The following is a 19,403-nucleotide window of genomic DNA, read 5'->3' on the forward strand; positions in this document are numbered from 1 at the left end:
GTTTGGATCCCACAGGAAGAAGATCTGGCAGAACTGGCTTCCCAGCAGTACTATGTGGACTACGGGTCAGAGATGGTACTGGAAAGGCTGCTAAATCTAATTCCATCCTACATCCCAGACAGAGAGATCACAGCTTCAAAAACAGTGGAAAAATGGGCTCAGCTCATTATAGCTGCACATAAAAAGGTGGGGACAATATATCACCTGGCAAGGACCAAGGCGTGCTTCAGTAGCTTCATGTGCCTTTTAAACATACATCAGACATCAGAGCTCAGCTTTTAGCCTGGCCTGAAGCTAAAGCAAAGAGAAAGGGCAGTTTTTGTACTAGCCGTATTCAGCTTTACCACTGGTTTTGAGGCAAGATCTGACAGAATAAGATGACCTGCAGAGATTCACCGTGAGAAGCGAAATGCCATCTCTGGGGTCTCGTGTCTGTTACAAAGGATCGTGGTGTTATTGGTTGTATTACAGTGGCAGTTCACGTCTCCAGGCAATGTCAGAACTTTATTGTGCCAGGCACCGTATAAAACCTCCCTGACTTCCTTTAGAACATTTGTGACACCCTCCCACAGTGACACCTTCCATAACTCATGACCACTCATGAGGGTTGGTCATCCAGGCATGAGAACTGGCATTCATTTAACAGCAGCAGCCAGCTTCAGATTAAGACCCCTAAAAATGTAAGCATCTCCATGTGCATTAGGAGTCTCACCTCCCATTACTGTCAATGGAGACCCAGGGATACAATTCAGTTGGATCTTGCAGGTCCTCCATCAGCCTGTCAGTTACATACAGAAGTGTCAGGTACCTGAGGATGTCCTAAATAAAGCTAGATGCCTGTGCTTAAGGGCTGTCGAGTGTCTGTTTCCAGCTAAGGGACTGTCAAGCTGAAAGATAGACACCTACCTTAGGGAAACCCAAAGTTAGCTGAGATGAATCCCACCCAGACTGGTCACCCTAGAGGCTTGCCCAGCCTTCTCAAAGTCAAATTATTCCGTGAAGTGGGAACCAAAGGCCAGGACTTGTCCAAACTATCACTTGTTCGTGTAGGACTTTCTTTGGCCCTTAGTGGCATTGAGACCTCAATTAATATTAGTCCCAAGACCTTCAGGTGACATGAATTGGTTTTGTTAGCTCTCTTCCTGGATATAACTGGGTTTGTGCCTCATGTTGGTTGTGGTTTGCTTTGTCTGTAGGGAATTTATACTCAGAAGAGGGCAGACCCAAAAAAAGTCAAGGAAGAGGTAGTGGATTTTGCACGTTTCAAGTGGCCTTTACTGTTTTCTCGGTTTTACGAAGCCTTCAAATTCTCAGGTGAGTCAGTAGAGCACATCCCTGGAGCACAGGATGCTCCAAAGCAAAAGGAAGGAGAGATAGGGACTGCACAGACAAGAAGACTTAATGGACCATCTAGCTGGTCTTTTTTTGATACATTATTTTGTGGCACATTCTGATTAGCAATGGCTCAAGCTACGAGTCTGCCACTATTTCTCTTACTAAAAATAACACTGAGGTTTTTGATCTTTGCGTCCTCCTTTGAAATGCACACACTTTCTATATCCTAAGACACTTCATGAACTGATTGTATGTCTTGTCTTCAATTCAGGGCCAAGCCTGCCTAAAAATGATGTGATTGTAGCTGTCAACTGGACAGGGGTGTACTTTGTGGATGAACAGGAGCAGGTTCTCTTAGAGCTCTCTTTCCCAGAGATCACAGCTGTGTCAAGCAGCAGGTAAGGAGGAACAGATTTAGCTGGTAATCTCACCATAAACCAGCCTTTTTCCAGGCTTTGCCTCTTGATGCCATTACGTTTCTTGTTTATGTCTCCTATAAAAACATATCCTAGAGGGGGAAAGTTGCAAGGGCAGAGTTTCACCTTGGCCACCATTAAAGGTGATGAATACACTTTCACCTCCAACAACGCAGAGGATATCCGGGACCTGGTGGTGACCTTCCTTGAAGGACTAAGGAAGAGATCCAAGTATGTGGTCACTCTCCAAGACAACCCAAACCCTGGTAAGTAAATGACCCAGCCCAGTGGTAAACATATAGATAGATTAATTACTTCCAAGGGCTTTGGAAAAAAATACCAAACTAATGGTTGTTTTTCTTGCAGTGGGAGAAGAATCCGGGTTCCTCAGCTTCCTCAAAGGAGACCTCATAGTTCTGGACCAGGACACAGGAGAACATGTGATGAACTCAGGGTGGGCTAATGGGTTCAATGAACGGACCAAGCAGAGAGGAGATTTCCCAACCGATTCCATGTACGTCTTGCCTACAGTCACCATGCCTCCACTGGAGATCGTGGTAAGCTGTCTTACAGAATGTCAAAACTTGATACAACGCCTGAGGAGGTCAAAGGCTTCCTGAAGAGCTTAGATCTGGCCAGAGTCTCCCTGATGATAAGGTGGAAACTAAAGTGGCTGAGAGAGGTGACAAGTTGTCCAAGGCCAAAGTGATCTCAGCCTTTCTTCTGATCTTGTCACCTCGAACACCAGAAGCTTGTGACTTGGAATATCCATGAATCTAAATCCCTCCAGCTGGCCTGATTACTTGAATGTGTATTTGGGGTTGGAGGGAACCACTACATTCATGTATGGAGCTGTATCATCCAAAGCACATTATCTTCATTAGAAAATGATCCACGCTATGGAAACATTTGTTATTCCTTGCACTGGTGACTGAGAATGGCACAGAGAAATGACAATTGCACAGTTCTTACTATTAACTGGAATTAATGGGTTATTCTTATTCACTCACTGTTCTTTTGATTTTGTATCTGCTTCCTCTCTCTGAATAGACCAGATATATATTATATCAAATATACTGGGTGACAGAGACCTTTTCATCTCACAGGCACTGGTCACGATGACCCCTGACCAACGACAAGATGTTATCAGAACCTCTCAGCTGGCAATTTCAGACAGTGAAGAGAGAGTAAAGCCGTACACCTTGGAGGAATTTTCCTATGATTATTTTAGGTGATTGTTTTAAACCATCCTCAAAAATTATAGGAATAGGAATCCATATCCAGGTAGCTTGGGAATCAGGAAGTTTTTGGCTATGGGAAAAGACTCCAAATATGCCCTTGTGTGACTTTGTACAATTGCAACCTCCAGTTTAGGTCATGGCATTTGAGCTGTAGGTTTTCCACAGACAAGGTTTCTTTTAAGAAAGATTTCTTCAGATTGGCTCAGCACAGGTGTAACCGTGAAATTTAGTATTATGTGGGAGGCTGTGCATAGTGGTCTCATATTGCTTTCCTATGATCCCGTACACAGCCTCAGACCTCGTAGGCAGCAGTTGAATTAGGTGCGGGCATTTTCATCTCAGCTCCAAAGATTTAAATGTGCACCACTGGTGAATGCAGCTGACCAAACTGATGGCAAAACTCCCACTCCTGTTCAGATGGGCTGGCAATCCAAAGAGGCAGACCAGATCCTCGGGGATGTTTTCACCCTGGTAGGCTTGTTCTGCTAGGTAATATTCTTTCAGTGTTGCTGCCCTGACCATCCATTGCCATCATTCTTCCTCTTGTGGTTAGAAGCTTTTCGGGGTAGAGAAGGTTGTTTTGGTGTCAGTGCTTGGGCAGGAGCCCTAAGGGACTTTTCTGAGCCCTAGGAAAGTACAAATGGTTATCTTTGGGCAGAACCAGAGCTGGATACTTGCTAAACTGTGAAGTCCCATTTGGTTTAAGAGTTCATTAGCCAGGTGCTGTGAGCAACCTTCCCAGGTGAAACACTGGCCACAAGCTGTCCCTTTTATCATTCTAACCTCTCCACCTTTCCTCTTGCTTTGCCTTTGCCACCAGGCCACCCCCCAAGCATACCCTCAGCCGGGTGATGATCACCAAGAGCCGCGGGAAGGACAAGCTGTGGTGTTACACCCGTGAGCCCATCAAACAGCCGTTGTTGAAGAAGATCCTGGGCAGCGAGGAGCTGTCCCAAGAAGCCTGCATGGCCTTCATTGATATCCTTCCACTGCCTGGGGGAGCCCTTGGGCAACAGGTCTGACAGGCAAAGAGCTGACCAGGCTCTTTAGGGCCCCAAGCAAAGCTCTTGGAAAAGTTTCTTGTCCCCCTTAAGGGCTTTGGGACCATGTTGCAGGCTTGGAGATAGGTCTGATCCTGAAATCTGTACTCAAGCATCCTTGAGACCTGAGAGCTGTCTGCTTCTTACTAAATGAGGGCCAGAGAACAAGTTATTGAGTCCTGCTGGTCCACACTGCTTAGTGGTTAACTCACTGGCTCTGTTCTGGCTTGCTTCAGCTATGTCTCTCCAAAATACATCTGCTGTGGAAAGCTGTAGACCTAATCGGTGTGGATGCAAACAGTCCACAGGGCCTCGAGGACTGAATATCCCTTACTTGGCAGAACGTACACAGCATGGGAGAGATGAACTGAGTGCAGACATAGATCCAATCTGTTGAAGTAGCTTTTATTTTTTGGTGGGGCTTTGCTCTAGGATCCAATCTTCATGGTTTGACCATTCTGTTTGTATAAGCCTGTTACTGATTAATATTACATTCTTGCTGCTAATACTGGTTTCCTCTTACTAGCAAATAATAACAGTAGGAGGAATTAAAAGAACTGGCAAAAACCCAAGAGGACATTTGTAATTTTATCCTTTTCCTCTTGCTGTGTCATACATGTTAATTCAGAAAACTGTGGCCTGTTCTCATGCAGAATAGTTGCAATTTGGCATGATGGTGAAGGTCGTTATTTGGTTTATGTTACTGCAGCTCCACTGGTGTCTGACACTAGCCGAAAATCTGGTCTTTTACAGTAGTACCTGTATGTGTGATCAGGTAACACATGATCACATGCAGCTTTCTTAGGTCTACATATGCTGACCCCAAAACAATTCTTTCCACCTGGGACGATGCATGATAAAGGGAGAGAGCTTGCGGGACATCGCCTAAAGCAATCTAAAGCCTTTACGACACACTGAGCCCCATCCATCAAATTGCAGCCACTTCTGTAGTCATGTGTAGGATGTCTTTAATGACATCATCAACAGAAGGGCTTCCCCAATCATCCCAGTTAGTTGATCCTTGACTCCTACCTCCCACCAGTGCTGAAGTATATGGGTGACTACCCATCGAAAAGGACCCGCTCAGTTAATGAGCTGACAGACCAAATATTTGAAGGTGCCTTGAAAGCCGAACCCCTGAAGGATGAAATCTACTGTCAGACCCTCAAGCAGCTCACGGACAACCACATCAAGTAAGAGTTGTTCGTTCCCCTTGGCCCAAATGCACTAGCCTCTCTTGAGCAAAGCAGATCTGAAGTGTCCGTGCCGTGGGTGATTTTTTTTCCTCCTGGGTCTCTCCTTGTGTAGGTACAGTGAAGAGAAAGGCTGGGAGCTGTTGTGGTTGTGTACAGGCCTTTTCCCTCCAAGTAACATCCTCCTGCCCCATGTCCAGAGGTTTCTGCAGTCCAGGAAACATCACCCCTTGGCAGCAGACTGCATCCAGAGACTCCAGAAAGCCCTGAGGTACAGCACCAAAAGACCTCCTAGTCCTGACTGTGCCACAGCATCCAAATATGCATGAGAAAATATGAGTAGGAGGTATTTTGGTGGCTGGGGGGGACAGTGAAAACTCACAGCCTCTCTCTGTGTTCAACCAAGTGAATGAAAGGGACATTGGGTGGAGGATATCGCTGATAAACTGTGTGTGGGAAAGTAGAGATTAATTAAGTTGACTTTGTCCAGGTCCTTCTAAGTCACCTACAACCTAAGCAAATACACATTCCCCATAACAATTTTGCTTTCATCTTTTTAGGAGGGAAAAAAACCTAATATTAAGAAAGTAGCTGAAGTTACTCAAAAAAAAATATGTATTAAAATGGAAGATTTAAACAAAAGATTCTTGCTTTGATGCTTGGGCATTTGCCACCTCCTGTTTTGCAGGAATGGATCCAGGAAGTACCCGCCCCATCTGGTAGAAGTGGAAGCCATTCAACACAAAACCACCCAAATTTTCCACAAGGTTTACTTCCCTGATGACACCGATGAGGTAAACAGGGGAGAAGGAAATTCTTCTTTTCTGTCAGGATGGCAGTCAATTTTCCTATTAAAATCTCAGAAGAGGCTAATATTGGTTCTGATTCAGAAAAACTCATCCTTTCCAGAAGACTCTGGACCAGAGCAGTGTAAGGAAAACCCATCGTTATCTATCCTGACAGCTCAGGGGTTTGATTTACTGCAATTCACGTTTTTCAAGATGTGCTAGTGTTTACTGAAGGCTTTATACTATGACCCCAGAAAGAAGGAAACTGGGTGGGTTCATCTCCATTCACTCACGGTGGCTCACAGGCCTTGGCTATCAGTTATTTGCAGCCTAGACCGACAGACATTGTCCACCCAACTACACCCAGCGGGGGTACCATGATGGGGCTCCCTGGGGACTGGGCAGATTATGGCAGCACTGGCAAGTAGGTAACTGAAATTATACCTTCTGACCTGAGATGACACAAAAATCACAACTGCACTCAGGAACCTCTCATTAAGCATCTTACGTGCTAATAAGGCAGCTCGTTATATTGATGCCAGAGCAGATATGCATGTCCTTGAGATACTGCTGTCTCATGCTACTGATTACAGTCTTCCTGTGAGGCTCGCATCTCCCTCTCCCCTCATGCCCTTGGGCACAACTAAATTCCTGTATTTCTAAGTGGGTTTCTGAGTAAAAGAGTGCACACCCATGGAAGGAAAAGGATTCCTCTCCAGCAGCTTGCTTATCTGTAATGGAGAGTTGAGAGAACTGCTGGGATTTCTCATCACTTTGCGTGCTTTTTTCTACACGACCAGCAATGAGCTTTATACACATGCATCTGTGTGAGAGCCAGTAGAAGGAGGCAGTGGGACTTCTGCACTTGGATGGGTTTGCTGTGATCCTTCTGGCCATGGCAGTCACCCAGGTGGACTGGCAGAGTAGCATCATTCCAGTACAACATGCATCTGCACTAAAGAGCTGCTGAACACCAGCAGCACTGAGCTCCAGGCTGGCCTCTTGTGGGATGTGAAACATGGGTCGTGGTGGTTCAGGCTAACAGAGTCATGCATGTGGTGGTCAGAAGCTTAAATTCCTTAAACTGCTACGAACCGAATCTCTTTAAGTGGACAGAACAAAACTGAGGTGATGTAAATTCTGAGCACAGCTCAAAAGGCAAAACCAGGACTAGGACCTGCATGCACGTGGGACAGTCCTTTAGATATCCCATCCACACGTAAAGCAGGAGTCATCTCCCCTCTCTTCAGCTACCTAGAAGTCAGGCATTTGGTCTAAGCCAGGCATCTGACCTCATCATCATCAGTGGAGAGACAGTTGGGACAAATCAGCCTGGAGATATCTCGCTCGCTCTCTACCCCCCCTAGAAAAACAGCTCTGAGACGTAACTGTTAGATCAGAAAAATCTTTTGTGTTGCCTGGGGAGCCCTGGATAAGCCAGCACGGGATACAGATAGAGCATCACGAAGCACAACGGTACAGCAGTAGCATGGCTGAGCTTCTCCAAATGTCCCTTCCCATGCCCAGAGCCACAATCCACAATGTCACTGATTTCACTGGTGGTGGGCACCTAAATCCCTTTGCGCAGCTGAGCCTCGAGCTCCTCAGAGAGCATAAAGTGGAAATTAACCTTGAGGTAGCAGTGGTGAGGATCTTCCTTTCTTTGTAGGCATTTGAGGTGGAGTCCAGCACAAAAGCCAAGGACTTCTGCCAGAACATCTCCAACAGGCTGCTCCTAAAGTCCTCTGAGGGCTTCAGCCTCTTCGTCAAAATCTCCGACAAGGTGAGTGACCCACCCAGAGGCTAGGGTAGCCCCGAGGCACTCGGGGTGACCCACCTGCCAGTGGGTACACATTGGTGGAGCCAGAGCTATCTGCACCCTCACAGGTGAGATGCATTTCTCGGCAAGCAGCGTGGTGTCGTTAAGTCAGATCCAACCTGCTACAGCTGAGATTTGCAGTCCCACAGCCCTGACTTATAGCAGTCATCCCAAAGGGCTTAAAACACAGGCAAAGCTCTCCTAGCCTGTTGCTGAGTTGGGTTTATAAGAAAGGACTAAGTAAGAAAAACGTGCAGCTTAGAGCTGCCTCAGGCAACTGGGAGAAATCTATGGAGACAGTCATCATGAAGGGAAACGAATTGCTCCAGTGAAATAGGCAGCTGCGGTAAGGAGTAATGGGTGAAATTAGAGACAGAGCCTGCAGCAAGGTGCTGGCTGTGGCTTTCTCACGTCAGCAGTTTGTAACACATCAGTGTAACGGGGACAAAGCAGTGAGCAACAACTACAGGAGATGGGGCAACAGCCAATCCTGCCTGTGGCTTCTTGCCACTCGCTCAGTCTTCGTAACCATGTGCTGTGTCCCCCAGGTCATCAGCGTCCCCGAGGGAGATTTCTTCTTTGACTTTGTGAGACACCTGACGGACTGGATAAAGAAAGCAAGACCAGCAAAAGATGGTAACAGTGACTTTTCTCCGTTGTGGGTCAGACAGAGCCCTCCTAGAGCCCTCCAGACCTTTCAAACTAGATTGACCACATGGTCTGCCACATCTGTTGGGCCACACTACTGTGGGTGTGCTATCAGGGGACAGCCCTAGGGACATCACCTGGGACATCATCTGTCCAGGAGCAGCAAGACCTCTGCTCCAGGGCTAGACCTGGCCCCTACAAAGAGCACCTGATGGTGGGCAGCTCTCCAGGGCCTGTCTGTGGGAAGGTTTCCATGGTGGGATTCATCTCGCCTTGCTGCCCACATCCACAGTGGAGCTGGCTGCAGCTCTGCTGAATATACCAGTGGCTGCAAAACACACGTGCCTCCAGGGTGCAATTCCTCTGTCCTGCATTAGGCACGAGCACTATCATTGAAGTACAGTTGTGCAAGTGAATCCAGACACTCTTTCCATTTTATTAAAGCTTTGCAAGGGAAAAATGTGGTTTTCTCCACAAGGTCAGAGTCCGTTTGGCCTTGCGATTGCCCCTGTCCCTGCAGGTTGTGATGGCACGTGGGCACCGCTGGCTTGCATGGACACCGATTGCCAGGTGGTACTCACAACGTTGCTTTTACATATCTGCTCCCTGCTTCCCTTGCACAGGTATCGTGCCTTCCCTCACCTACCAAGTGTTCTTCATGAAAAAGCTGTGGACCAACACAATGCCTGGAAAGGACTCGATGGCAGACTCAATCTTCCACTATTACCAGGTACTCCGGGAGCCTGCAATAGCAGTGGAGACTTGGGAGGAATTAGGAATGGGTTACAAAGGCTTTGTCCATCTGCAGATGGATGAAGTCTTGCATTAAATAGGAAGAACTCTTGCCTTAAATAGAGCACTGCAAAGAGCGCTGTTGAGTTGCATGGCGAGGAGCAGCCTTTGTGCACTTTAGGGTAACCAGCTCAGCTGGGATTTGGGCCAGCTGCTCTTGGGTGGGCAGCAAGAAACGGGAGAGAGTGTGTCCTGCTGGCAGCCTCAGCAGGGAGGCTGAATTCAGAGGCATCCTGAGGGTTTTCAGCCACCCCCATTCATGGAGATGAGCTGTGATGGTCCCAGCAGTCAGGTAAGAAGTTAGAGTTCTGCTCTTGTTTCTTCTGGGGTGGAAGAGACACCTTCATGTCCCAAAGCTCTCTCTCACATACACATACACTCCCTGTGTTCTTGCCTGGATAAAGTGGTTATCCCAATATGACTGTATCCCTTAATGGTTGAGTTAGTCAGTTGAGACATTTTCAGACACTTCTGGTAATGAGGGAATAGATTTTTAAAATAAAAAAAAAAAAAAGGCAAAAAACCCATTCGATTCCAAGTGGCCGTTACTAAGGGTGGATCTCCTGGGATGAGGGAGGGTGAATAAGACTGTAGGTTCACACACCTGACAGCTACCATAGGCACCTCCCTGTTCCATGTAACAGGAGACTGTTTTAGAGCAGAGAGGATCTTTAAAACATCTAGTGTGGTCTCAGCTGAGCAGCTGCCTTTCCACCACGCTCAACACAACTGCTACGAGTGTTCCCAGGGCACAGTCTCTTAACCAGGGGCTGGATACCTCCACAAACTCCATTTAACATCTGAGGGTGAAGGTCTGTGGTCATCCCCTCTATCTCTGAATTGTTCCTTCCTCCATGCAGGAGTTACCAAAGTACCTGCGCGGCTACCACAAATGCACACGGGAAGAGGTCCTGCAGCTGGCAGCTCTCATCTACCGGGTGAAGTTTGAGGATGACAAGTCCTATTTCCCCAGCATCCCCAAGCTCCTGAAGGAGCTGGTGCCTCAGGACCTCGTCCGGCAGCATTCTCCAGACGACTGGAAAAGGGTAAAACAGCAGCTTGAGTCATATGCCAGGCCTGGCTGCGGGAAGCCGAGTCTCTTGGGTGAATTGTTTGACGTTCAGCGTTGAAGTGGGGCTGCCAGAATGAGTGACCCACGGTCCCTTTTGAGCCTTAGCAGAGCTGCAGCCTTCCCAACATCACCAAGAGGAGGAATTGTACATGTGCGCTCATACACGCGTGCCTTGCAGTGGGTTTTCTTTGTGCTGCATGTGGCTGTGGCTGTAGTGGGTGGATGCAACGTCATGTGGACACATGCTGGGAGACGGTCTCATGTAAAGGTCTGTTGTTTAAGGCAGACTACTGAGTAGAGGGGTAATTTTCCCTGCTTTACACAGGAAGAGCTGTGGCACAGGTACAGGCTTGTCTAGAGCCATAAAATAACATGGGTGTCTCACTGCCAAGAAATAGTCTTTTAAGTCCTTTCTGTTTCCTGGGTCTTGAACTCAGCCATGTGCCTAACCAGCAAGCTATCAGCTTCTCTGGGTTGAAGGTCTCTCAGTCTCCTCTGCTGCATAAATTGGAGGATCAAAACTTATAATCCCTTTAATGGAGTCACCAGCACAGCTCATCTAAGAAGGAAGGACTTGCCTTGGTTCCAGGCCCTGCTCCAGTGACTAGCCAGCACTTTTGTGAAGTGTTCATTGGAGCAGAAACTAGAACTGACCATCTTTGTGGGACTGATGCTCCTTCCCTGCAAACATCCCTGGTGTTAGGTAGTGCAAACCCTCCAGCTCTGTTGTGTTCTCTGTTGCAGTCCATCGTGGCATACTACAATAAGCACGCAGGCAAAACAAGAGAAGAAGCCAAGCTTGCCTTCCTAAAGATTATCTTCAAGTGGCCTACATTTGGATCAGCATTTTTTGAAGTGAAGGTACCTTCCCTTCTTGGGGGTTTTCTGGCAGCGTTGAGCCCAGGTCAGGAGCCCCATATAACGGAAGGGTTCCAGGTCTGCAGGGTTGTCCCAGTGTCTGGACCAGACTGGGACAACTCTGATGAAGCAGGGAAAGAGTGTGAGACTGCCCATTGGTAAAGGGCTGATGATACACTCATTTATTGCTGCCCTGCCTCTTTACACAGACAAAGGCATTGTAGAGCTTCAGCATATCTCAGTCAGTGGGTCTATATTCGTAGCTGTGCTGCTGAAGAGCCATTCTCTGTTTTGCCAAGGCAAACGTGTGGTTTTCCAAGGGACGTGTCTGCACCCACCACGAACCAAATCCAGACCACCCACCACAGCACCAGACTTCCATCAAAGACAGTAGAGGCCAGTAGTCATGAAGTCTGTCCAAGTACTCTGGACGCCTTATTGCAACTCCCTTTTCTCAATGACCACACAGTGAGCCTGGGCTGGAAACAAGTTGCTAAAATTACTCATCAGTTCCTTGAACTTGGGCACGTCATTTTCTCTTGTATCCATCTTAGACAGCATAAGGGATCTGAATATATCCTGTGATTTTTCCACCAAGAGTGACTTGGTAGCCAAGAAATCTGTAGCGGCACCAAGAGCTGAGCCCCCATCCCCTGTGCTCTGACTCATCAATCGAACAAATTGGAGGTCCTCATGATACAGGGCTGGCAGAAGGGTTTACCGTCAGGAACAAAACTGAATGTAAAGATCAGAAGGGGACAGAGCAGTGTAGTCTTGGCCTGGAGGTCCACAGCAGCAGGCATGAGGATGAGCAGAACACCAAAGAGAGACTGGAAGAGGAGAGGTCTGGGGTTTGCCAGCCTGTCCCAGCTCTTCCTTGCCAATGGCAAGATGGCTTCACTTTTGGGAGGCCACCAAAGGAAGGAAGGAACTTAATGCTGTCAGCAAGTCACCCACTGGTTATCATGCGTTTAGGACATCTGTACTTAAGTAGACAGCGCTGACCACTGCTGATACCTTAATGACCTCTATGTTTATCTGTAAAGGATAAACTGGATAGCAGTTAATGGGCCACCAAATGCTGGCAGGAGAAGACAGGGAGAGAGGAAATAGGAAGGGGTCTGATTTTGCGTGACACATCCCCTAACCAGTTAATCTCATTTCCAACAGCAAACTACAGAGCCAAATTATCCAGAAATCCTTCTAATTGCCATCAATAAGCATGGAGTCAGCCTCATCGATCCCAAAACCAAGGTAAGCAAAACTGAGGTCTTCACCAGATGCTCCTGAGCCCACTCCCCAACCCCTCACAGAGGTCATCCCAAAGAGCGTGTTGTTCAGAACTTCAGGAGTTCTCATTAAGCCTAGTTAGAAAGGCTGGATAGCCAGAAAAGTTTCTGGAGGCAGAAATTTACTGTTGCAGAGGGCCAGCCCAGCCTTTTTCAACAGGAGATGGATTGGCAGCATCAACTGTTAGGGGCCTGTAACTGGAGGATACACACACTCCTTCCTTAATCTTTTCACAGACGTTAGGACAGGAGCTGGAGTAAATGAGCTCCTGCTAGTTACTTCCACTAGCCGCGTGGTGATTCTAGTACAGCAGTCCTCCACAAGCACCGGAGGATCCAGAGTCACGCATCTCACTGCCATTCCCATGAGGCCATGGTACAGTCTCATCACAGTAGACATCCTTGGTCTGCTTTGATGGAAAGTGAACAAGGACATGAGAGGTCCCCACAGCCCTTCATGAAAGTCGAGGCTCTCGCATGTTGAGTGTCAGTCTTGTGTTCCCACCAGGATATTCTCATCACTCACCCCTTCACCAAGATCTCCAACTGGAGCAGTGGCAACACATACTTTCATATAACCATTGGCAACCTGGTGAGAGGAAGCAAGCTGCTCTGCGAGACCTCCCTGGTAAGGAGCGTTAAAGATTATTGGACACAGTTAGACTAAATCCTGACTTTGGCAGGCAAAATTAAATGCTTCCAGCAAATTGCGTCTCAGGGATTCTCTGGGCTGAAAGTGATCTCTTAGAAGAGCCCCCGATGTGTTTTTTTCTTCTGCATTTCCCATGGCTCTGCTCAATGGATCAGGGCTCTCAGTTGGTCCATCATCCAACCTACAAGTAAGCCTGAGGTGCTTGGGACTTTGCCGTCTCAGGACCATGGGGCATTGCTCCCTGTCACTGGTCTGAAAAGCACGTTAAAGCCAACATGGGCTCAGGGGGTACTCTTGAGCCCTCTTACCAAGATCCTTTGCCCAGCTTGTCCCTCGTAACAGTCACAGAAACAAAACTCCTCCTAGACTATCTTAAACCCAAAGCCTGGAGGATAAAAATTCCTGCTGGATTAATTGTTATTTATCTATCTGAGGCATTCAGTATTTTGTTGGCCATTTGAAAATCCAGGTCTCATCCCAGCCTCAAGAGCATCCTGGGATGATGAGTTCCTCCATCTCAACACTCCAAATTATGTTTGGACTGTGTTCCTTGTGGTGATGTCATTTCACCCAAGGAGAATAGTGGAACAGGTCAAAAAGTACCTGAAAAGTTGAAAGTCAAAAACTGGTAGCCAGCGTGTTCTGGAGGCACGAGCCGGAGACAGTGATCTATGCTCTAAAGGCAGGTAACATCTTCTGTCTCCTCCTCAGGGGTACAAGATGGATGATCTTTTGACCTCGTACATCAGCCAGATGCTGACAGCCATGAGCAAACAGAGGAGTGCAAAGGGTAGCAAGTGAACTGCAAGAAGCCACTGGCAGGTGGCCATGAGGCTAATTCACCAGCTGAGGCCTGTGGGATACCCGTGCAGCTGGGGGAGAACCTTTGCCTCCCAGATGTGGAAGATGAGCCGAACACCATCAGGGAGTTCGCTGGACTCTGACCTTGAGGGCTCAAATCCCACCTCCCCTTCCAGCGAAGACGACTATCTCTGACCTCCCGTTCTCCTTCCCCACCCTGCACCCCGACTCCATCTTACACCTCAAAGATTTCCAGGGGACACCGCTGCTCTCGGACAGTGACTGAGCAAAGACACTGCAGCAGGAGGTTTGCCTGAACCCAATGGTTGGCATCGCAAAGGCTCTTGGAAGAGGATTTCTGTGTGTGTGTGCGCGTGGCTTGTTTTGGTTTGTTTTTTTTCTTAAGTAAGAGAGAGCTATCGGGATGCTAACAGCTTTTTGGTGAGGTTATGGGCATTTCAGGTTTGAAGAGGAATAACAGAGCCCTGACCCATGCTGGAAAGATGTCCAGTGAACACTGCAGGGCTTGTTTTTTTGACGTTACAAAAGAATACGTTGTGTTCTTAAGAAGGACAGAAAGAAAAAGCAGGCTGGGAGGAGCACATTTTAACTAGGAGTCAAAATAAACAAACTACTGATCCAACAGGTTAGAGTACTAAAGTGCTGTCTGTGCAATGCTGGAAATATTTAAAGAACAAATTTTAAAGTTTTGTTTCTTCTTCTATTTATTTTTTAAAATATTAAAAAGGAAAAAAATCCTGCATTTTGTGCCAGTATCTGGATGCTGACTCGGGGCTAAGGGTGACCTGCAGGACAATCCCTCGCCCAGGGATTCTCCCAGAGCTGTGATTGCCAGAGGCTGAGTAAGGCACATCTTTCCCAACTTATGAGCTCAGCTGGAAGTGAAGCTTGGAAAACAAATTATCTCCTTTTGCCCCCTGTGCCCAGATGAATTAACCCTGGGAGTATCTTTACTGCAATCTTCAATATAGATGTAGGGGTTTTGAAGTCCCCATGCTTGGAAGACTGAGGCCAAGCCTGCATTGAGCTGTAATTCAAACATGGACTTAGCCATCAGGGTTGGAAACAGCTAATTATTTTATTGTGCTTTTGTGTGTGTTGCTGTATAAAAATGGCTCTTTATGAGTCCCAGCTAGACCTGAACCACTCACAGCAAGGGCAGGCCCTTGATTTCAGTGGGCTTTTCTCCATCTTTGGTTGGCTGTACTAATCTGCTGGCTGGTTCTCCTCTCCGCTCTTCCACCTGACGCCACGCAGTGCAGACCAGCCTGCTCTGGAGCAGAGTTGGGACCTGCCAGCAGAGGAGGCTGAAGCCATGTTGCGTCTGGGGGATGCAGGGAAAGGAGCCTGGGGTGTCTTTCCAAAATCCGGGCTTCAAAGGAGTACATGTCAAAGGAGGGTGTGGGGCATCAGGAGGGGTGACAATTGTCCACCAAGATCTGGTGCTGGTGTCACTACCGCTGAGTGGATCGCGGTAGATGTGGGAGACTTCTCTTGGTCCTGTGCATTGGGCTGAGTTTGGCTGCTTTCATAAAAGTCCATATTGTAGGGTGTCATGTATTGTTCTCTTAAGCTCAGCTGGACTCAGACCTCCAACCCCATGGCGTGCCAGGCAGAGTCGGCAGCACTGCCTACCGGACCTCAAGGACCGTGACATCCAGCTGGGATGCAGCAGCGACTTTGGAACTCGGTTGCTGCACAAAAGTGAATGAGATGCTGCACGGAGACATCCACCAGCCAGACAGGGCTGCTAGGAGATCCCCTTCCTCCACCATCCCCCTACCCAAGGCATTCTGGTGATGGGAGTACGGTTACACCAGCCGAGGCTACATTGGGAGCCAAGCTGCCTTCTCACCATCCATCTCTGATGCTTCTCTCCCTTTCCCAGCTGCCATGATCCAGCTGTCCCAGGGATCCCACCTGTCCTTAGACACGTGTTCATCATCCCCATCACCACCACTGCTTTTCGTGAGTCTCCAGCCATCATTGCCTCCCACAGCACACTCAGTAGATGATACAGCACAGCAATGTTTTCCAGCGCTGTCCTGGGCCAGCTTTCCCCTGCCACCACCCTCATCCCTCCACTTACAGCTCTGTTGGCCTCCCACGCACCCCATCATTTTGGGGGGTGCCAGGACTCTGTGTGCGTGTGCCTGTGTGTCATATGTATTAGCGTCTGCTGGCCTCTTTGTATTCACACCAAGCGATGTAACATGAAAAACATATGTCCAAGCGAAATATTCTAATTAAAAAGCATCAAGTGGCTTGTGGGAGGCTGTTCTGCGCTGCGTGGTTGTGGTGATGTCTCCATGGGGAAGGGTGGGCTCAGGGCTCCCAGGTCCTCATTGGGGACAAGACTTCTTCTTGCAGAGTGGGACTCCTGGTGAGAGTATCCAGCAATTGGGAGCAAATCATCAGCGTGCCTGGACTGGAAATTAAGTGAAATCTTTTCTTTTTGGGTAAAAAACACTGCAGCCCGGGGAGTCTCCACTGGTCATCCTCTAAGACAAGGGCTGGTTTTTCCACAAAGGCCAGTTTTGAGCTAAATCACTGGATTCAGCCAGTAATTCAGCAGGAAGTACTGGGTGAAAAGTTTTTGTGTGGGAGTCAGACTACCAGCCACGTGCTTAACGGCATTGCCAGACCCTGTTGCCTGTGAAGCAACAAAAATAGTAGCCGAGATGTGACAGGGCGTAAGGCATTGCAGGAGACCACAGGTCTAATAGGCCAGGCTCTGCCTGGACAAGGCTGCTGAGGATGAGGAAGGTGAGTACAGGGAGATACCACTGTGTAATGGCCAACCAGCAGCTAGATACATGGATGAAGGCGCGTTGAGGTGGCTTTTCCTAATACATATTAAAAGCAGCAGTTGGGGGACCACAGCCAAGTCCCTCACCTGGACACCAGGGGACAGGCTGAGGACCCCATGGTGCACACCACTGCTCAACCCACACACTCTCCACCTCCTCATTTTCGCTACTCACGTACCTCCATGGGAGTGGTACCCACAAAAAACTATGAACCAGCTATGGCTGCGGAGCATGGAAAGGGGGTTTAACAGCATCAGTAGCATCTTCTCCCCATGCTTCATAGACCTGGAGCTGCTCTATACCAACGCACCAGCCCTTCAGCCCTTTTCCAAAGGAGAATGCTGCCTTTTTGCATTTCTAGCCTCCAAAATACTCCAAAACTGCAACTTGGAAAAGTTTGAGTGCTTCTCAGCACAGCTAACTCTGAAACCTAATGCTTCTCTGTCACTATTCATTCGTGATAGCTTTATTTAGCAAAACCACCAAGCTGTGTGAGACTTGTGTATGAGAAAATGTCTATAGCCTCATTCAGGTAAAGACTACTATTTTCTTCCCCTTTCCCAGTTTGTCGAAATAAGAACAAAACAGGGTAGGAGAGCTAAAATGTATTTAAAACAGCACTTGCAATTTACAAAAAATGTGTTCTTATTATCCGTTCAAGTAGAAATTTATGGCTTAAACCTGGGAGATGCTCACATCTCCCTTGCGGTGCGGGGCATAGACCCCCTCTCTCCTGTGTGCCAGCAGCCACTGGGAGAAATGAAAATTGGAATAAATCCCAGGAAATAACCACAGTGTGGTTATACAGACCTTCCCAAGGGAAAAGCAAACAGGACACTTGGTGGGACTGGTTCACATGCAGCTCAATCCTTCTGAAGGAAAGTGGTGTGCTCCTGGTCATAGTCTCAGCAGCTACACGGCCAAGGCACCAAAAAGTCCTTCAGCACCCATGGGAAGATAGGCCCTCGCTCACAGCCAAGGGGAAGAAACTGTCCTGTTAGGGTCTATGGCAGGGCAAGAGTGGGGAAAAGGAAAACCTAAGCTGCCACTGCCTGTGTTATAGAAAGGTACGGACCGTAGTGACCCAGCCAGCAGCACTTGACCATCGTGGTGGGACTAGCGTGCTCTCAGGGATGGAGGAGACCTGCGAGGAAGGAGGGAGGGAGTGTGTGGAGAAGAAGCCAGTCTGTCAGGAGAAACACGGGCAGCTGAGAATGAGGAGGACTGGAGGATGCTCAGATATTTGCAGCATGTGTAAAACACAGCTGTGGAAACAGAGGGCTTATGCACAGCAGGAGAGATTACAGGATGATTGCCCTGTGGGATGCCAATGGTCTCGGAGTTAAATGGTGGCTTCCATGTGGTTGCTGCATCTCATCATGGTGCGCAGCTGCTTCGTGGCTGCAACTCCATCTGTGCTCCCTACACCCCAGGGCTCCCCACCAGGTACGGAACTGTGAGTAAAACTGTAGGAGAGGAACCTCGGTGCTCATCTCCTGCCTCCTCCGCACAGAGGCAAATGGCTCCTCCTCACCAGGTGGACCTGAGCCCCTTGGCAGGTTGGTGTTTGCATTGCAGGAAGGGGCAGCAGGAGGTCTGCTCTCTAGCCCTCATCGAGATGGCAGGTCCACGTCCCCTCCCTGTCCATATCAGGCCAAGACAGCGGGCATGTCGCTGAGCTCTGGAAAAGGGGACACACAGTGAGCTACTGAAACATCTGCAGTTGTTTTGCCATCCGTCATGAGCAAACAGAACCTGGCTGAAAATGTGTGAAGACCAGGTTGGGTAATTTTGCCTGGATGGTAGCTCCATGGGTGCAGAGACCTGGTGCATGGGAGGGTCCCCAGTCAATCCCACCCCACCTTGCAGATCCAAGAGTGCTCAGCACCTCTGAGCTCTCTTTTCACAGCATCGCAGAATAATGCATATTGGAGGGGACATCTGGAGGTCTCTGCCCCAACCTCTGCTTGAAGCAGGGCCAATTAGATTGGGCTGCTCAGGGCTTTGAACATCTCTGAGGGTGGATATTCCCCACGCGTCTGGGCCCCTGTTCCAGTATCTGACCACCCTCATGGGGAAGATTTCTTTTTTTCTCTTTATATCTAGTAAAAATTTCCAAGGTTGCAGCTTGTGTTGATGTCACTGCACATTCAAGAAACATCTTCTCTACACCCTCCCATCAGATAGTTGCAGACAGTGATAAGAAGCCCCTTGACCTTCTCCCCCACTGTGCAAACCCAGATCTCAAATGCCCTGTCCTCCAGCGTAGTGTCACAATCTACTTGGTACTGGGGAGCCTGAACTGGACCCAGTGCCTAGACATGGCCTCACCAGTGCTGAACAGAGGGGAGAAATCACTGCCACCTGCGACTGAGACTGAGACAGCCCAGGATGAAGCCATCCTTCACCAGAGCACGGGCACCTATCACCAACCCATCCATCCATCCATCAGGACCCCAGTGCCCCCACGGAGATGGCCCTGAGCAGGATGTGGCTCCCGGCTCTCCTCGCCCTCCTCACCTGTCCTGAACTTGTTGTAGGTGCCGCTCTCCAGCATCGGGCCACCGTCATGGGCACAGCAGGAGAAACTCCGCTCTCGCCACCTGCATGGGGCAAAGCACCTGGGTC

General features: G+C 48.5%; 2 protein-coding genes across 7 annotated transcripts in view; one reads left to right on the forward strand and one right to left on the reverse strand.

The window, feature by feature from the left end:
• MYO7A (myosin VIIA) overlaps window positions 1-15,346 on the forward strand; it is a 103,355-nt gene extending 88,009 nt beyond the window's left edge. For all 4 annotated transcript variants that reach the window (XM_052812669.1, XM_052812670.1, XM_052812671.1 and 1 more), the window contains 18 exons: window positions 16-186; window positions 1,197-1,314; window positions 1,607-1,733; window positions 1,848-2,017; window positions 2,118-2,308; window positions 2,858-2,982; window positions 3,813-3,970; window positions 5,072-5,225; window positions 5,341-5,496; window positions 5,914-6,019; window positions 7,683-7,796; window positions 8,381-8,468; window positions 9,104-9,210; window positions 10,133-10,318; window positions 11,089-11,205; window positions 12,373-12,456; window positions 13,000-13,119; window positions 13,855-15,346. In XM_052812669.1, coding sequence (XP_052668629.1) covers window positions 16-186; window positions 1,197-1,314; window positions 1,607-1,733; window positions 1,848-2,017; window positions 2,118-2,308; window positions 2,858-2,982; window positions 3,813-3,970; window positions 5,072-5,225; window positions 5,341-5,496; window positions 5,914-6,019; window positions 7,683-7,796; window positions 8,381-8,468; window positions 9,104-9,210; window positions 10,133-10,318; window positions 11,089-11,205; window positions 12,373-12,456; window positions 13,000-13,119; window positions 13,855-13,944 — 2,382 coding nt within the window. In that variant the 3' untranslated portion in view covers window positions 13,945-15,346. The remainder of the gene's footprint in view (window positions 1-15; window positions 187-1,196; window positions 1,315-1,606; window positions 1,734-1,847; window positions 2,018-2,117; window positions 2,309-2,857; window positions 2,983-3,812; window positions 3,971-5,071; window positions 5,226-5,340; window positions 5,497-5,913; window positions 6,020-7,682; window positions 7,797-8,380; window positions 8,469-9,103; window positions 9,211-10,132; window positions 10,319-11,088; window positions 11,206-12,372; window positions 12,457-12,999; window positions 13,120-13,854) is intronic.
• Window positions 15,347-17,365: 2,019 nt separating this feature from the next.
• The window catches only part of GDPD4 (glycerophosphodiester phosphodiesterase domain containing 4), a 38,416-nt gene continuing 36,378 nt past the window's right edge, over window positions 17,366-19,403 (reverse strand). For all 3 annotated transcript variants that reach the window (XM_052812675.1, XM_052812676.1, XM_052812673.1), the window contains 2 exons: window positions 19,296-19,378; window positions 17,366-18,456 (listed from right to left, as the gene is read on the reverse strand). In XM_052812675.1, coding sequence (XP_052668635.1) covers window positions 18,425-18,456; window positions 19,296-19,378 — 115 coding nt within the window. In that variant the 3' untranslated portion in view covers window positions 17,366-18,424. The remainder of the gene's footprint in view (window positions 18,457-19,295; window positions 19,379-19,403) is intronic.

Source organism: Harpia harpyja, chromosome 17 (assembly GCF_026419915.1).
Source record: "Harpia harpyja isolate bHarHar1 chromosome 17, bHarHar1 primary haplotype, whole genome shotgun sequence".
NCBI classification, from domain to species: Eukaryota; Metazoa; Chordata; class Aves; order Accipitriformes; family Accipitridae; genus Harpia; species Harpia harpyja.